We start from the raw sequence: 17355 nt of genomic DNA, 5'->3' as shown, positions 1-17355 counted from the left end.
AAAAAAAAAAAAGCTGCAAACATAAATGGAGATGGAGTGGGAATGTTAAAGATTTGAGAGACATAATCACATAATCAATACAATGTCTGAACCCTGTTTGGATCATGATTCAGGAAATATAAAATTGCCATGAGGAAGAAAATTTAAACACTAGATATATGGTATTAATTAAATACTATTTTTTTTTAGGGAGTAAAATGGTATGGTTGATATTTTGGGTTTTTTCACCTAGCTTTACTGAGGTAAAGGTTGGAGGGTTTTTTGTTTTTTTTACTTATTTTTAGTTTTGGCTGTGCTAGTCTTTGTTGCTGCTTGGGCTTTTCTCTAGTTGTGGAGAGCAGGGGTTACTCTTGTATTGCTGGGGCTTATTGTGGTGGTTTTTCTTGTGGAGAACGAACTGTAGGGCACAGGCTTAGTAGTTGTGGCACATGGGCTCAGTAGTTGTGATTCTGGGTTCTAGAGCACAGGCTCAATAGTTGTGGTGCATGGGCTTAGTTGCTCTGCAGCATGTTGGATCCCCGGACCAGGGTTCAAACCCATGTCTCCTGCATTGGCAGGTGGATTCTTTACCACTGAGCCACCAGGGAAGACGGAGGTTTTTAAAATCACCTTTATAGATATATCTGAAACTATTTCACTATGGGGAAGTATACTTGGTTTAATACATTATGAAGGATAAAGTGGCTAGTCTCAGAAAAAGTTTCCAATAATTCATTTTAAAGTCAGAATTCTAGCAGCCTTTTAAGAAGCGACCTAGTTGGTATAGATAGTGTGGGGATTTATTCAGCAGGTAGATCTGCAGGAAATTTTTCATGCTAGGTTGCATGGCTTCCTTAGGCAAACTCCTGACTGAACTGATAGTGGGCACAGTCTTGCTAAATCTCATTTGACTGAGGGGAGGTGATAAAGCCAAGTTCAACATCCCTCAAGAGTGGCCAACTTGGGACAGGTCCCAAATACTCCTGGGCAAGTGTTTCCCCAACACACACCCACATGCCCTACTTTGACTTCGTCAAAGATCACACACACACCCTACTCTGCCTCCTTCACACACACACACCCTACTTTGCCTCCTTCGCACACCTCCCCCCATACCCCTACTTTGCCTCCTTCAAAGATCACAGGGTCCCAGTACTTCCCTGGTGGTCCAGCACCTGGCACCGCAGGGTACATGAGTTAAATCTCTGGTCTGGGAAGATTTCCACATGTTGGGAGCAACTAAGTGCATGTGCCAACAACTACTGAAGCCCACGAGTCCTAGGGATTACCCCCCATTTGCTGCAACTGGAGAAAGGCCATGTGCAGCAATGAAGTCCCAGCACAGCCAAAAATAAATGACGGAGAAAAAATATCACAGGGTCCCAAACACACACACACACATCACAGGGTCCCGAACACACACACAGATCACAGGGTCCCGAACACACACACAGATCACAGGGTCCCAAACATAACACACACGCACACACACCCCACTTTGCCTCTTCCAAAGATCACAGGGCAAAAAAAAAAATGGAAAAAGGGCAGCAAGTTAGCTGCCGATTTGGGACCTGAGACGTCGGGGTTCCTGTCTGCAGTGCACCCTCTGCTATTGAAGGGTTCAGTTCAGTTCAGTCGCTCAGTAGTGTCCGACTCTTCGCGACCCCATGAATCACAGCACGCCAGGCCTCCCTGTCCATCACCAACTCCCGGAGTTCACTCAAACTCATGTCCACAGAGTCGGTGATGCCATCCAGCCATCTCATTCTCGGTCGCCCCTTTCTCCTCCCGCCCCCAACCCTTCCCAGCATCAGAGTCCTTTCTAGTGAGTCAACTCGTCGCATGAGGTGGTCAAAGTATTGCAGTTTCAGCTTTAGCATCAGTCCTTCCAATGAACACCCAGGATCGATCTCCCTTAGAATGGACTGGTTGGATCTCCTTGCGATACAAGGGACTCTCAAGAGTCTTCTCCAACACCACAGTTCAAAAGCATGGCGGCAACTAGGTAAGTTTGTGGCAAAGGAGACATCCTGAAGAGTCGCTCCAAATTTTAAATAATATAGACGTCAGGAGGCTATAAAAAGCCTCAAACAGGCTGTTCTTTGTAATGCTTACAGCTCCCGTATGGTCTCAGACGAGCCCTGGACAAAAACACAGGTTGAGTGAACGTATGCTAGAGCAAACCGGGAACCCAGAGAAGAGTAAGCTGAAGGGGAGTGCCCAGTCTTGGGGACCACCAGAAGGACATGCACACGAGACAGCCCTCAGAAAGGTCCCAGGGTAAAGAGGTACGCGCCGTTTAAAGAAGGGCACCGTCTCCCAAATCTGCGAAGCCGGCCCTGGGCAGCGTGAACTGACGTGATCTAAGATGCCTCGGCGGGCAGTCAGGGAGCCAGGGCGAGGTTGGGAGAAAGAAGGCAGAACAGTGAGGACCCGGCAGAGGTTTCGGGCAGAACTGTCTTGTTTGGTGCGACGTCCCTCAAACTAACTTGCCGTTCAGTAAATATCTAATTACCGATCGCTGGAGGGAGCCTTCCGCGGGTCTCAGACTACGTCCACAAGAAGGCTTTTCCTAGAACACCAAGTGCTCTGGGAAAGCAGCGGCCCGCGAACACCCGCCTCCAGGCCCCGCCCAGAGCCGCACCGAGGGTGCGCAGGCAGCGCCCGCCGTTTACGACGAGCCGCAGAGCAGTGGCCGCAGCAAGCGCTGGGTGGGTCGGGCCGCCATGGGGGTAAGTGGAAGCGAGCCGCCGGCAGGGCAGGAGCGGGGAGGTGGCGAGAACCTAGGAGGCAGGAGATCGCGCCGCGAGGGACTGAGGAGAGTGGGCTCGTGCTGAGAAGGAGCCGGGAGGCAAAGCTCGTGGCGGGAAGGGAGGAGAGGGGCGGGGCAGGCGCTGCGCAGGCGCTGTTGACGCAGTCGCCCTGGCGCTCCTTCGCTCAGAAAATCGCGCTGCAGCTCAGAGCCACGCTGGAGAACGTCACCAACCTCCGGCCGGTGGGCGAAGACTTCCGGTGGTACCTGAAGGTGAGGCTGGAGGGGCGGGGCTCCAGACGTCTAGGCTGCAGGCATTTCCGGGCTCCGGTGGGGGCGCCAGGGCCCGGCTCGCGTAAAGCTTTCCCATCCTGATCTCAGTGGCGAACAGGAGCTTTTTCTCGGGCAAGATGAGAAATGCTTATTACATGTTCTCTTTTCTTCTGGGTAGAATTTTATGTTTTCTTTTTAAGAGTTTATTGATTAATTCTCAATTAGCAGTGTCTTGAAATTCCATTTGTAATTTTTCGCTCCGTTAAATGTTTCACGGTACGTAAACGGACCCTAAGTGAAAGACTACTTGCAGGGATCCTGTGATTATTTAGTAAGAATAATTTCACCTCTTTTCTTGATTAGGTTTTACTTCTGCGCGGGGCTCCGCCCTTACTTCCCCAACCCATATCTGTAAATCTGGTACCCTAGTGGCATGGTCCACGGTCCTCGCCTTATTTGAGCGGTTGAGGCCCTTCTCTTTCCCACTTTCCGAAGCTTCTTATCTGTTTTTCTTCTTGTCTAAATCCCAGTACCCTTCAGTACCTGGAAAAATCCCTTTTTCAGGAAGCCTTCTGACCCCCTTTATTTTCAAATTTCTTGAAGCCTGAGTGCCAGGTCTTACTTGAGGAATTGATGGTCTCTAGCTTCAAAAAACAGCATTTAAAGGAGACAAAGAAATAGAGTAGCAGCAGAGTGATAAGTACTTCTACCAGCAACCTCCAGGGCCTGTGAGAACACAGAGGAAGCTCCTAACTCAGTGGGTGTTGTGTACCACATGAGCCTTAAATCCGTAGCCAGACTGAGCACTTCTTAGAGGAAGACGGGCCAGTCAACATGAGAAATACTTTGCCCAGAGATTAGTCTGGTTGTGTCCTTAAATGGCTGATAAGATGATGAGCCTGCCCACCTCACCCCGTTCTTGCCCTTCCCTCAGCATCTGCCCAGCTGAGCCAACTACTTTACTAATACTCTTTTTCTCTCCCCTCAAGATGAAATGTGGCAACTGTGGTGAGATTTCAGAGAAGTGGCAGTACATTCGGCTGATGGTAACTGCTCCCCCCACCACTGTATCCACACGCAAACACACACAGGTCTCTGGGTAGGGGCCTGTGGCCCTAAGCTCTCTGGCCTTTGGACCCCACTTTCTGTGGTTTGTGAGGGCAGGCATTGGTGTGATCAACACTGGGAACAATAGGCTCTGGGATGTGAGGCAAGAGTTCAAAATCAAGGGGTAGTCCTTTTCTCAGTCTCAAGAAGCCTCCCCAGGATTCTTGTCCTAGCAAGTTCCTCACCCTGTCTGGGTCTTCGTCTCTTTAACTGGATAATAAGTGGTAGGATTGGGTCTCCTGAGGACCCTCACATCTGACTGATATGTGACTAGAGGTTCTGTTTCCTGCTTGCCAGGACAGTGTGGCACTGAAGGGAGGCCGTAGCAGTGCCTCCATGGTCCAGAAGTGCAAGCTGTGTTCGAGGGAAAACTCCATTGGTAGGTAGGCCATGGATACTGCCTCTGCCAGGCTGGCCCACAGCTTTCTGGTACCAGACTGAAAGCATGCTCATGTTACCTGTGGGTGGACCCAGGCCTGAGGTACCCAAGCCTCTACAGTAGACTCTTGCACAGAGCCCCATCTGGGTACCTGGTAGGGCCAAGATGTGGACTCAAATCAACTTTGTCTTCTCTTTTACATTTCAGAGATTTTGAGCAGCACCATCAAATCTTACAATGTAAGTTTCCTGCTGCAGTGGCAGGCATGGTGGGATTAGATTGAAGCTGGGAACTAGGAGGCTTGTGTTCTAGTTATATCTGCACCAGGGTGATGAGCTATGGGACTGACTGACTGCACATGCTAACTCATTCATTCATTCATTGTGTCATCCTTTATTCACCTGACAGACTGAATGCTTGGTAGGAAAAAGACTCATAACCAGACTATTGTAGTGCTTTCTTAAAAGTGTTGGGCTGTGGGAGCTTACGCGACCTCTGACCCAACCTGGCCACTCAGTTTCCAGCACTGGGAACACTTGCCTTGTCTATATCTTAGAGGACTAATGAGCCTTCTCTGCATCCATGGGTGGGATGGTCCTTTGAATGGTGCATCCATCCTTGCTATCTAATCTTATTAGACATTTATTTATGTTACTGCGTAGCGTATTAGTCCAGCAGTGAGGGAGGGAATGTATGCTTTGGCTCTGTGTATTTAAAGAAGGGCAATTACTTGTCTTTATCCATCCCTCATTTGGCGTTTTTGAAAAATGCCTGCCTTATGCCAAACTCTCAGCTTTGTCCTGAAGTTAAAAAATCACATAAGGACTTGCCCTCAAGTAAATCATAATCTAGAGAAAGAGACAGACCAGGAAACAAAACTACACCAAGGACAGGCACTTGGTTGGCGTGCAGGAAGTGTTTCTACAGTGAGCGAATGAGGATGAACGTGCAGGTGTAGTCCCTAGGGCGTATGGACCCCAGGGTCAGGTAGGCACAACTTTTGGTTACACCACTCCACTCAGTGAGCATCCTCCACATGCATATCCCACTTCAAAGGTCTTAAGTCAGCCCCCGCCTTGACAGCATGGCAGATGGTTACCAAAAGGCCATAGCTGAGTGCACCGAGGCCTTTTGGATGATCTGGAAACATTATACTTCAATATTCTTCTCATTGTTTTTACTTTGATAATTTTATCTACCATTTATTGACCATAGTGTCAGGTCCTATGCTGGACACTTTACCCCTAGTTCAGAGTCTCACGATAAAGCTGTAGCGGGTTCCCCAGCTCCATCTGACAATCTTAGGCCCAGAAAGGAAGAGAAGCAGAACTGTGTGTAAGCTCACATCCAGGCGCCCCAACCTGAGAGTCCACATTCAGAAAGATCTCCTGGTGAGCCAGTGCCAAGGTGGCCTTCTTCCAGAGAGAGATGATTAGCTCCTGAGGCCCATTCTGGGCTCTCAGGGGCCATGGGATCATCCTGGGCCCCGTTGGGCCTGCTTCCTCAACACACTTCCTTCACAGGCTGAAGACAACGAGAAGTTCAAGACGATAGTAGAGTTTGAGTGTCGAGGACTTGAACCAGTGGATTTCCAGCCCCAGGTACCTGTCTTCCCAGGGAACCTGTATATTTGGGGACGGTGTATACTGAGGGAAGTGACAGCAGAACTGTGCTTCCTGCAGAGACCATGGAGTCGGGATTCTCCTTCCTAAGAATAATCATTGTTACCTCTTAAACAGCTCATATATGTTGGACACCAAACTTGTTACTTTTAATGTTAGGTCACTTAATCCTCACAGTAACCTTGTGAGGTTTATTCATCCAGTTTTTCGGATGAGGAAAGAACTTCAGAGATTTTGTGACTTGCTCAGGGCAAGCAGTTAGTAAACACTGGAGCAGTAATTTGAACCCACATCTATCCAACTCCAGAGCCAGTGCCCATGGCACTAGATTTGTGTAGCATTTTCACCTGACAACCCTTTGAGGTAGGCAAAAGAGATATTGTTATCCCCTTTCATAAGTAAGAAAACTGAGGTCCAGAGAGGGAAGTGACATGCCTGGGGTCTTTCAGAAAACCAGGGGTGATGGAAGGGTGTACCCTACACCTCCTGCCTTCTAGGCCAGGGAACCACTCTTAGTCCCAGGGCAGCTTCTAGGCCCTGGGATCTCAGTATTTCGTCTGTGTCCTGTGCCAGAGGGTTGTGAGATGGGCGAGCTCCCTGGCCAGGCCCACCTGCCACACTGGTGTCTTCTGCCACAATTAACTGCTGCCTTCCTGTCACCTGCAGGCCGGGTTTGCTGCCGAGGGTGTGGAATCAGGGACAGTCTTCAGTGACATTAATCTACAGGAGAAGGTACGGGACTTGGGGGCCTGGTGGGAAGCTGTACAGCAGCTTGTGGGAATTATCCTTTTGGTGAACAAGGCTTTTCAGCGAGATGCTGGCTCCACGCTTTTGTGCTTTTTGTTGATGATTCTGGTTTTTACGATAACCCTCCGTGTAGTGCTAAAGCGCCACCTAGTGATCACATGCAGGAAGGCTGGGATGTGCCTTCTGGAGAAAATACATCTTAGATAAGCTTTGTTTAGGTGTGAGATACAGTGCTGTTGGCCATGAGTCCAGTCTTAATGAATCAACTATATACATACATACACACACACACACACATATATATTATTTAGATAAGGTGTTTTTAAACAGAAACATACATGAAACAAGGTTATGCATTGATTGGTTGAAGAAAATATTGTGATCAGATGCTCCCAGGAACCTAACCTGTATTTCCCCTGGGAGCAGTGGTTCAATATTCACTAATTCAGTACTTGCGGGGACTTTATAGAACATTAACTACTGTGAATACCAAGAGGCAACTGGACCACTGGACAGGTTACTGCCTTGCAGATGAGGAAGACTTGTGGTCAGGCCGCAGCAGAAGGAAGGGCAAAAAATTCAATCTGCTTAGCACCTAATAACAGTAACTGGATTAGTGAGCTCTCATATGTGCCTGTCACCATGCCAAGTACTTGTACATGTGTTAACTCATTTCTTTCAACGTTCAACATAAAATCTTTTGTTCCCTTTTTTAAAACAGAGAACAGAGACTCAGGTAAAGCTAGGGACTTGAAAAAAAATCACAAAGCTAGAGGAGCAGGAATTCAGACCTGAGCAGTCTTTCTGTGTCCTGGGTCAGACATGTTCCTGAAGTCTGAGTTAGAGCCTGAGCTGTGCCTTTAAGTCCCAGTTCTCTTCTCTCCATGCTGTCCCAGGCTGCCTCGTGAGGCTAACACTGCCCTTTTTCCCCACAGGACTGGACTGACTATGACGAAAAGGCTCAGGAGTCTGTGGGAATCTATGAGGTCGCCCACCAGTTTGTGAAATGCTGAACTCTCTTCTGTACACTTGCCTCTTAAGAACTGAAAAGGGACAACGTGCCCCAAGCAGCAGAGCACAGAGGCAGGTCCCCTCATCCCTCATCTCCTGGCATTTGTCCAGGCCCTCACAGCCTGCATGTTCGGCTCTGCCCCAGCTTCCCGAGCCCCGCCAATAAAGTCCCCATTTGTGCTACACTGCTGGGTGAATGGTTACTCCACTTCTTCCACCCCTCTCCATGTTGGAGGGCTCTGATGGCCTCTTGGCACTTTCCTGAACCAGCTAGAGGAACAGGAGCACAGACTTCCCAAGGGCTCTCAACCACTTGGGGATTGTGCAGGCCGAGCCAGGGGACCAAAGGCATGAAGTCGTTGGTACAGAGGGCAGCTGAGCCTGTGGAATGATGCCGAACCCAGCAGTCCTGACCCAAAACATCACATTGACCAGCTTGACCCTCAGGTAAACCCAGGCATTTCTGTTAGCTGGTGTCGCTGCATGTTCCAGGGTTCAAAGGGACTTTGGAGGTCAGTAGTTCTGTCCCAGCTTGAACCCTCTCTAGTCCCTGCCAGCTGGCCATTGGGTCTTTGCTCACTTGCTATGATGGGGCAGCCCCCTCCCACCAGGGGAATCCCTATGAAGGTTCTTCCCTGTACTGAGTCAGCCTCTCAGCTTCCTGTAGCTCATGTTCCTGGTCTGTCCCCTTTGTGGTCACACTTCTGTGTTCTTCTACCCCTGAACAGCCATGTGGAGGTGTGAAGACAGCAATCATGGCCTCTTGTCTCATGGGCCCGCTTCCTTGAGCCTGAAGATCCATCCTCTCCATGGTGGACAGAGTGGTTCAGTGCGTTTAGGTCATTAGGGCAAGCTCATATCTTCATACCGGAGATTGCCATTTGGCAAACCTGTTATGAGAGGACTTATTCTTCTTCAGGGTTCTGCTGAAGCCTGGAATTCTTTGGAAGTAAAAAATTACTATCTTCATTTATCTGAGTGGCCCTCTGGGAGAGGGTCTGCCCACTCCAAGGCTAGTTGTGGGGCTCTAGGAAGGGGATCCCCACACAGCAGGAAAACCTGGCCATGTCTACAGGTGGAGAAGAGATGCCTGCCTGTCCCAGTCTGGCAACTGTGTCACGTGACCTCTGGACCCCTCATGTTCTCAGTTCCTGGGCCCGTGCTTTCTGCACCTGATAGGGCAGGACTTCTTTGGCCTCCCTCAGCCAGCATTTCTGCCAGCCCCCACCCACTGGGAATAGTCCACTGCCTGGCCTGAAAGCAAGTGAGGAGCATCAGGCTGGGTAAATAATAGCCTTTCAGGGTTTATTCTCTGTACCAGCCAGTACGTGTTATAAAGGCAAGCACTAAAAGGATATCCAGGTTCTCTTTATACTGTACATTATTTTCTCATCTTTTAGAAGGTAGAGGAACACAAATAATCAGTAACAGATGGAAAGCTGAAATAGATTATGTCAATAGATGCAAAAATGTACTTGGTAAAATTCAACAGCAAACCATAGACACCCTTAGCAAACTAGGAACAGAAAGAAACTACCCTTACCTCACAAATGATATCTAAAGGAAACTCAGAGTAAATGAAATGTCTGAAGTATTCCATTCAAGATCGGGGTGAGATGAGGATATCCTGGATCACTCTTCATCATTGTCCCCACCCCCCAGCACAGTAAGACTGAAAAGAAAGTAAGGTGAAAAGACCAAAAAGGAAGAAATAACTCACTTTTCAAGAGATTGTGATTTTCCACTTAGCAAATCCAAAAACATAAACAGGCACTGGATGTAGGATCAGTATACAGAAATCAAATGCATTTCAGTACACTGGCAACATGCAGAACACAATCCAATAAAAAACACACCCATCGACAGCAACCCAAGTATATCCCACCCCTAAAAGTAACTGGGAACCGAATCTCAAAATGTTCGCGACTGACAGATTGGCCAAATGGCAGAGTAGAAAGACCTGAGCTCACCTTGCAAACACACCAAAACCACAACTATCGGTAGAATAACCATCACTGAAAAAGATGGGAAACATCGATAACTAAAGACACAAAGAAGGGACCATAACGAGATAGGTAGGAGGCGCAGGCTCCCATGAGCTAGAGAATCGCGTTGCAGAAGTTCTCGCAGGAGTTCCTGCACTGGGAAGATGTGTCTGCAGAGCATTTGGCTTTGAAGGCCAGAGGGGCTTGGTTTCAGGAGCCCCACAAGATTGGGGGAAATAGAGACACCTCTTAAAAGTGAAGTGACAGTTGCTCAGTCGTGTCCAACTCTTTGCAACCCCAGGGACTGTAGCCCACCGGGCTTCTCTGTCCATGGGATTCTCCAGGCAAGAATCCTGGAGTGGGTTGCCATTTCCTTTTCCATAACTCTTAAAGGGCACACAATTTCACACTCTCTGGGACCCAGGGCAAAAGCACTAACTTGAGCCTGGACAAACCTACCAGCTGGTCTTGGAGTCTCCTGGGGATGGGAGGGGGGCAACTGTAGCACCACTGGAAACACAGAGATTAGTGGCAGCCATTCTTGGGAGCTGCTTTCACCATGTGGATGCTGGTGCTGCTGGGCACCCAAATTGTGGATTCCTTCCTCGAGCTCATTATCACCAAGACCTGGCCCCACACAACAGCCCCTAGGCACTACTGCTGGGACACAGGCCAAGGAGCTAACTAGGAGGGGACGCAGCCCCAGCGGTCAGCACACAGCTGTCTAAAGACCTCACGAGCCCACAGCTGCCTCTGGACACTGCCCTACCCACTAGAGGGCCCAGCAGCCAGTTCCACCCACCAGTGGGAGGCGCCTGTCCCAGAGTCCCCTGGAACCCAGCCCTGCCCACCATGAAGCCTGCTCTAACCTTTAGGCCAGCCTTACCCACAAGAAGGCAGACACCAGAGGCAAGAAAACCATAATCCCACAGCCTTCTGACCCAGTTGGACCACAGGAAATCACCCTGGGACCAGCTTGGCCCTGTCCACTAGCAGGTCAGAAAAACTTTGGGACATCTCAGACTCCATCCAACTGTGTCAGGAATCCACCTGCCCCCCACCCTTCAACTCCACCAGTGATCTGACATCAGCTCTGGGATCCTGGTGCCTTGCAACCAGACTCCAAGACCCAGCTCTGCCTGCCAGTAATCTGACACTAACCTCAGGACCTGGCTTCACCCACCAGTGGGAAGGCTACAGTCCTGGAGTTTTCTGGCCCATGGCTCCACCAGTGAGCCAGCACTAGCCCCAGGGCCACCTGGGGTTCTGTAGTCAGTTGCCTCGTGACATAGCCCTGCCAACAAAGAGCCTGCAGCCTCCACATAAGGCAGAGCCTGGCAACATGCTGGACTGGGGGCTACTCAAGCCTGCCAGACTGTCCTCATAGCCTGCCAAATGGAAGGACCCACACAGCCCTCATGGGGGAAACCGTAGAGCATGTAGCTTGAGTGACAAGAGGGGAGTGGGCTGCTGGGACACAGGACGTTTCCTACAGAAGGCCACTTCTCCAAGGTGTGGAAACAACTAACCTACCAGATACATAAACATGCAAACAGCAATTTAAACAAAGTGAGGTGACAGAGGAACAAGTTCAAGAGGGAGGATCAAGATAAAAGCTAAGGAGAACAACCAAGCGAAGTGGAGATAGGCAACCTACCCAAAAAGGCGTTCAGGATAGTGATCATAAATATGACCAAAGAACCAGGGAGAAGAATGGACATACAGAGTGAAAGTTAGAAATTTTTAACAGAGATGAAAGATACAATAACTGAGATGAAACATACACTAGGGGAAATCAAAAGTAGACTAAACGATACAGAGGAACAGAGCAGTGAGCTGGAAAACAGGGTAACAGAAATCACTGATGCGGAACAGAAAAAAGAAAACAGAAGGAAAAGAAATAAGGATGGTTTAAGAGACCTTTAGGACAACATCAAGCATACTAACACTGATATTATAGTTGTCCCAGAAGGAGAAGACAGAAAGGGGCAGAGAACACACTTGAAGAGACAGTAGCTGAAAACTTCTCTAATCTGGGAGAGGAAACAGTGATTCAAGTCCAGGAAGCACGGAGAATCCCATGCAGGATTAAACCAAACAGGAACATACCAAGACACACTGTAATTAAAACGGCAAAAATTAAAGATAGAGACTATTAAAAGCAGAAAGGGGGTGGGGGGAACACTTCCCTGGTGGTCCAGTGGTTAAGAATCTGCCTTCCAATGCAAGGAACATGGGTTCAATCCTTGGTTGGGGAACTAAGGTCCCACATGCCACAGGGCAACTAAGTTGCCACAACTAGAGAGCCCACGCACTGCAACGAGAGGAAAGCCTGCATGCCACAACAAAGACCCAGCACAGCCAAAAAAAAAAACAAGAAAGTGAAAAGTAAAAAAAAAAATAGCATATGCAGGATCTCCCATAAGTCTTTGAGCTGACTTTTCAGCAGAAACTCTGCAGACCAGAAGGGAGTGATAATAATACATGAAAACTAAGGAAAGGGGAAATCCTGCAACCAAGAATACTGTACTCAGCAAGGCTCTCATTCAGATTTTATGCAGAGATCAAAAGCAAGAGTTCAGCACCAGCAAACTAGCTTTACATGACACGTTAAAGGAACTCTAAGTGAAAAAGAAAAGGCCACAAATAGAAACATGAAAATTACAAAACGATAAAGCTCACCAGTAAAGCAAATATACAATAAAGGTAGGAAATCATCCACACACAAAGTTGGTAGGAAAGCTAAAAGAAAAAAGTGGCAGAATCATCTATATCCACAATAAAAACTTAAGAGTTACACAAAACATTTAGATATAAAATATGATGTCAAAACAGTCATTGTGATAGGATGAGAGTACAAAAGCAGGGTTGTTAAAATGTATTTGAAATTAAGCGATCAGCAACTTAATCACATATATATAGAGGTTACTATATATAAACCTCCAGCACTGAACTGAACTATAAACCAAAAATCTGTAACAGATATGCACAAAAAAAGAAAAAAAAATGAAATGTTGCCATTTGCAGCAATATGGATATACTTCGGTATTATGCTGAGTGAAATAAGTCAGAGAAAGACAAGTACTGTTTGACAGTACTTACTTGTGGAATTTAGAAAATAAACTAGTGAATATAACAAGAACAGATTTACAGATATGAAAAACTGGTTACCAGTGGGGGGAGGAAAGGGGGAGTGGCAAATAGGGGTAAGGGATTAAGATGTACAACTAAAAATAAGCCACAAGGACTTATTGTACAACACAGAGAATATAGCCACAGTCTAGTAATGGGGACAGCTGTGACAGAGGTTAGACTGTCAGGATGCTCTGGGCATACACAGGAAGGGCACTGACTGACTCAGTCTCGGGGGTCGGGTGAGATGGATGCAGTCTGTCTGAAACCTGAAAGGTAAGCAGAAAATAACTGAAAGGATGGAGAGGAGGTTATGCTCCGTCAGAGGCGACTTCCTCAGGTAACCTGTTAAGAGAGGTGGGGCTGCGAACATAAGCAGGACCAGCTCCATCAGGGCCACAACTGTGACATCAAGACATATGGACTGCTTTCCAAAGCAATGGAAAACTACTGAGGAACCTTAAGCATGGATATAATCAGACTTGTACATGAAAAAAATCACTGGCTACAGTGAGAATGAACTGAAGGGAATGACTTGAGTCTTGAGGCAGAGGTGGGACAGTTAGGAGGGGAGAAACAGACTCCACTTCATGACAGAAGGTGCTACCTCCTTGCAAAGGTATGGGCACAAGAAGGGAACAATGTGATCTCCAGCAATAACTCATTATGTGTCAGGCCCCTTGCTGGCTAAAACAGAAGTCAAAGCTGGGAGTAGTGGAGGATGGAGGAAGGGATGACCCATTCTTCCAAGGAGATTCCATGAGCATGGCTTCATGGAAGGGGACGTTGCTGCTGCTGCTGCTGCTGCTAAGTCGCTTCAGTCGTGTCCGACTCTGTGCGACCCTATAGATGGCAGCCCACCAGGCTCCCCCGTCCCTGGGATTCTCCAGGTAAGAATACTAGAGTGGGTTGCCATTTCCTTCTCCAATGCATGAAAGTGAAAAGTGAAAGTGAAGTCGCTCAGTCGTGTCCGACTCTTCACGACCCCATGGACTGCAGCCCACCAGGCTCCCCCGTCCATGGGATTTTCCAGGCAAGAGTACTGGAGTCAGGTGCCATTGCCTTCTCCAAAGGGGACGTTGGAGCTGGGCTAAAAAGAACAATGTTGGCTTGAAACACTAAGATCATCACAGCTGGCCCCATCACTTTATGCCAAATAGAAGGGGAAAAAGTGGAAGCAGTGACAGATTTTATTTTCTTGGGCTCCAAAATCACTACTGACAGTGACTGCAGCCATGAAATTAAAAGATGCTTGTTCCTTGGAAGGAAAGCTCTGAAAAACCTAGACAATGTATTAGAAAGCAGAGACATCACTTTGCCAACAAAGATCCATATAGTCAAAGTTATGGGTTTTCCAGTAGTCATGTACAGATATGAGAGTTGGACCATAAAGAAGGCTGAGTGCTGAAGAATTGATGCTTTCAAATTGTGATGCTTGAGAAGACTCTTGAGGAGTCCTTTAGACTGCAAGGAGATCAAACCTAAAGTCAGTCCTAAAGGAAATCAACCCTGAATATTCACTGGAAGGACTGAAGCTGAAACTAAAGCTCCAATACTTTTGCCACCTGATGCAAAAAGCCGACTCACCGGGAAAGACCCTGATGCCGGCAAAGATTGAAGGCAAAAGGAGAAGGGGGTGGCAGAGGATGAGATAATTAAAGAGGATCACCAACTCAATGGACATGAATTTGAGCAAACTCCAGGAAAGAGTGGAAGACAGGGGACTTTGGCATGCTGCAGTCCATGGGGGCACAACGTAGCAATTGAACAGCAACAATACCAAAAAGAACAAGGGAGAATTTGACAGAGAATGTGTTGGAGCCAAGGGTATTCCAATGATGGAGGATAGCATATACAAAGTACAGAGCCACAGTAAAGATCAGACATGTCTGAGACAAATGGGAGGCTTAGTGTGGCTGAAGCATGAGGAGTGAGGTACAGAAGGGAGGGGCTGCAAATGTGAATTCTTTTTTTTTTCTCCCTGCCTAACAACTTGGTATTGCACAAACAGTATGATATCAATAAAGGAAAAAAAGAAAAAGGAATAAACATTTTCTTAAACCCCACCCTCCTGGCTCCCTAATACAAGTGTGTTTATTTTCTCCTGTTCCCTTTCAGGGCCTATCTACAAAAAGACATGTTTTTATATGGCTATAATCCGAGCACAGAGTTAACCTTATATTTAACTGTTTTTCACTTAATATCATACAGGAACAGCAAATAGCAAACGTAGAGGGTGTTTGGTCATAGCAAATACCCTCTTCCAACAACAAAAGACTCTACACATGGACATCACCAAATGGTCAACACCGAAATCAGACTGATTACGTTCTTTGCAGCCAAAGATGGAGAAGCTCTGTACAGTCAGCAAAAACAAGATCAGGAGCTGACTATGGCTCAGATCATGAACTCCTTATTGCCAAATTCAGACTTAAATTGAAGAAAGTAGGGAAAACCACTAGACTATTCAGATAGGACCTAAATCAAATCCCTTATGATTATACAGTGGAAGTGAGAAATAGATTTAAGGGACTAGATCTGATAGACAGAGTGCCTGATGAACTATGGACGGAGGCTCGTGATACTGACCAGGAGACAGGGATCAAGACCATCCCCAAAAAAAAGAAATGCAAAAAAGCAAAATGGCTGTCTGAGGAGGCCTTACAAATAGCTGTGAAAAGAAGAGAAGTGAAAAGCAAAGGAGAAAAGGAGATATACCCATTTGAATGCAGAGTTCCAAAGAACAGCAAAGAGAGATAAGAAAGCCATCCTCAGTGATCAGTGCAAAGAAATAGAGGAAAACAATAGAATGGAAAAGACTAGAGATCTCTTCAAGAAAACCAGAGATACCAAGGGAACATTTCATGGAAAGATGCACTCAATAAAGGACAGAAATGGTACAGACCTAACAGAAGCAGAAGATATTAAGAAGAGGTGACAAGAATACACAGAAGAACTGTACAAAAAAGATCTTCACGACCCAGATAATCACGATGGTGTGATCACTCACACTCACCTAGAGCCAGATATCCTGGAATGTGAAGTCTAGTGGGCCTTAAGAAGCATCACTATGAACAAAGCTAGTGGAGCTGATGGAATTCCAGGTGAGTTATTTCAAATCCTAAACGATGATGCTGTGAAACTGCTGCACTCAATATGCCAGCAAATTTGGAAAAATCAGCAGTGGCCACAGGACTGGAAAAGGTCAGTTTTCATTCCAATCCCAAAGAAAGGCAATGCCAAAGAATGCTCAAACTACCGTACAATTGCACTCATCTCACATGCTAGTAAAGTAATGCTCAAAATTTTCCAAGCCAGGCTTCAGCAATACGTGAACCATGACCTTCCAGATGTTCAAGCTCGTTTTAGAAAAGGCAGAGGAACCAGAGATCAAATTGCCAACATCCGCTGGATCATCGAAAAAGCAAGAGAGTTCCAGAAAAACATCTATTTCTGCTTTATTGACTATGCCAAAGCCTTTGACTGTGTGGATCACAATAAACTGTGGAACATTCTGAAAGAGATAGGAATACCAGACCACCTGACCTGCCTCTTGAGAAACCTGTACGCAGGTCAGGAAGCAACAGTTAGAACTGGGCATGGAACAACAGACTGGTTCCAAACAGGTAAAGGAGTACGTCAAGGCTCTATATTGTCACCCTGCTTATTTAACTTACACGCAGAGTACATCATGAGAAATATCGGGCTGGAAGAAGCACAAGCTGGAATCAAGATTGATGGGAGAAATATCAATAACCTCAGATATGCAGATGACACTACCCTTATGGCAGAAAGTGAAGAACTAAAGAGCCTCTCGGTGAAAGTGAAACAGGATAGTGAAAAAGTTGGCCTAAAGCTCAACATTCAGAAACCTAAGATCATAGCATCCGGTTCCGTCACTTCATGGCAAATAGATGGGGAAACAGTGGAAACAATGGCTGACTTTATTTTTCTGGTCTCCAAAATCACTGCAGATGGTGACTGCAGCCATGAAATGAAAAGACGCTTACTCCTTGGAAGGAAAGTTATGACCAACCTAGAGAGCATAATAAAAAGCAGAGACATTACTTTGTCAACAAAGGTCCGTCTAGTCAAGGCTATGGTTTTTCCAGTAGTCATGTAGGGATGTAAGAGCTGGACTATAAAGAAAGCTGAGCGCCGAAGAATTGAAGCTTTTGAACCTTGGTGTTGGAGAAGACTCTTGAGAGTCCCTTGGACTTGGACTGCAAGGAGATCCAACCAGTCCATCCTAAAGGAGATCAGTCCTGGGTGTTCACTGGAAGGACTGATTTGAAACGGAAACTCCAGTCCTTTGGCCACCTGATGCAAAGAACTGACTCATTTGAAAAGACCCTGATGCTGGGAAAG

General features: G+C 47.0%; 1 protein-coding gene and 1 long non-coding RNA gene across 2 annotated transcripts; one reads left to right on the top strand and one right to left on the bottom strand.

Annotated features, from left to right (window-relative positions):
* On the bottom strand, nucleotides 1-2634 carry LOC148778020 (uncharacterized). The gene is made up of 2 exons (XR_016037179.1): nucleotides 2495-2634; nucleotides 1-2120 (listed from the first exon to the last, which is right to left on the bottom strand). It is a non-coding gene; the product is annotated as an uncharacterized LOC148778020 (long non-coding RNA).
* Nucleotides 2576-8055, top strand: CZIB (CXXC motif containing zinc binding protein). The gene is made up of 8 exons (XM_055401335.2): nucleotides 2576-2711; nucleotides 2921-3004; nucleotides 3994-4050; nucleotides 4409-4490; nucleotides 4698-4729; nucleotides 6014-6091; nucleotides 6779-6844; nucleotides 7795-8055. The coding sequence occupies exons 1-8, from the start codon at nucleotides 2706-2708 to the stop codon at nucleotides 7870-7872; spliced, it is 483 nt and encodes a 160-aa protein (XP_055257310.2). The 5' UTR covers nucleotides 2576-2705; the 3' UTR covers nucleotides 7873-8055.
* The last annotated feature ends 9300 nt before the right edge of the window (nucleotides 8056-17355 follow it).

This window comes from Moschus berezovskii, chromosome 4 (genome assembly GCF_049115385.1).
Source record: "Moschus berezovskii isolate FMDL1 chromosome 4, NW_MosBer_1.0, whole genome shotgun sequence".
Lineage (NCBI taxonomy): Eukaryota > Metazoa > Chordata > Mammalia > Artiodactyla > Moschidae > Moschus > Moschus berezovskii.
This window is presented reverse-complemented; position numbering and strand designations above follow the sequence as displayed.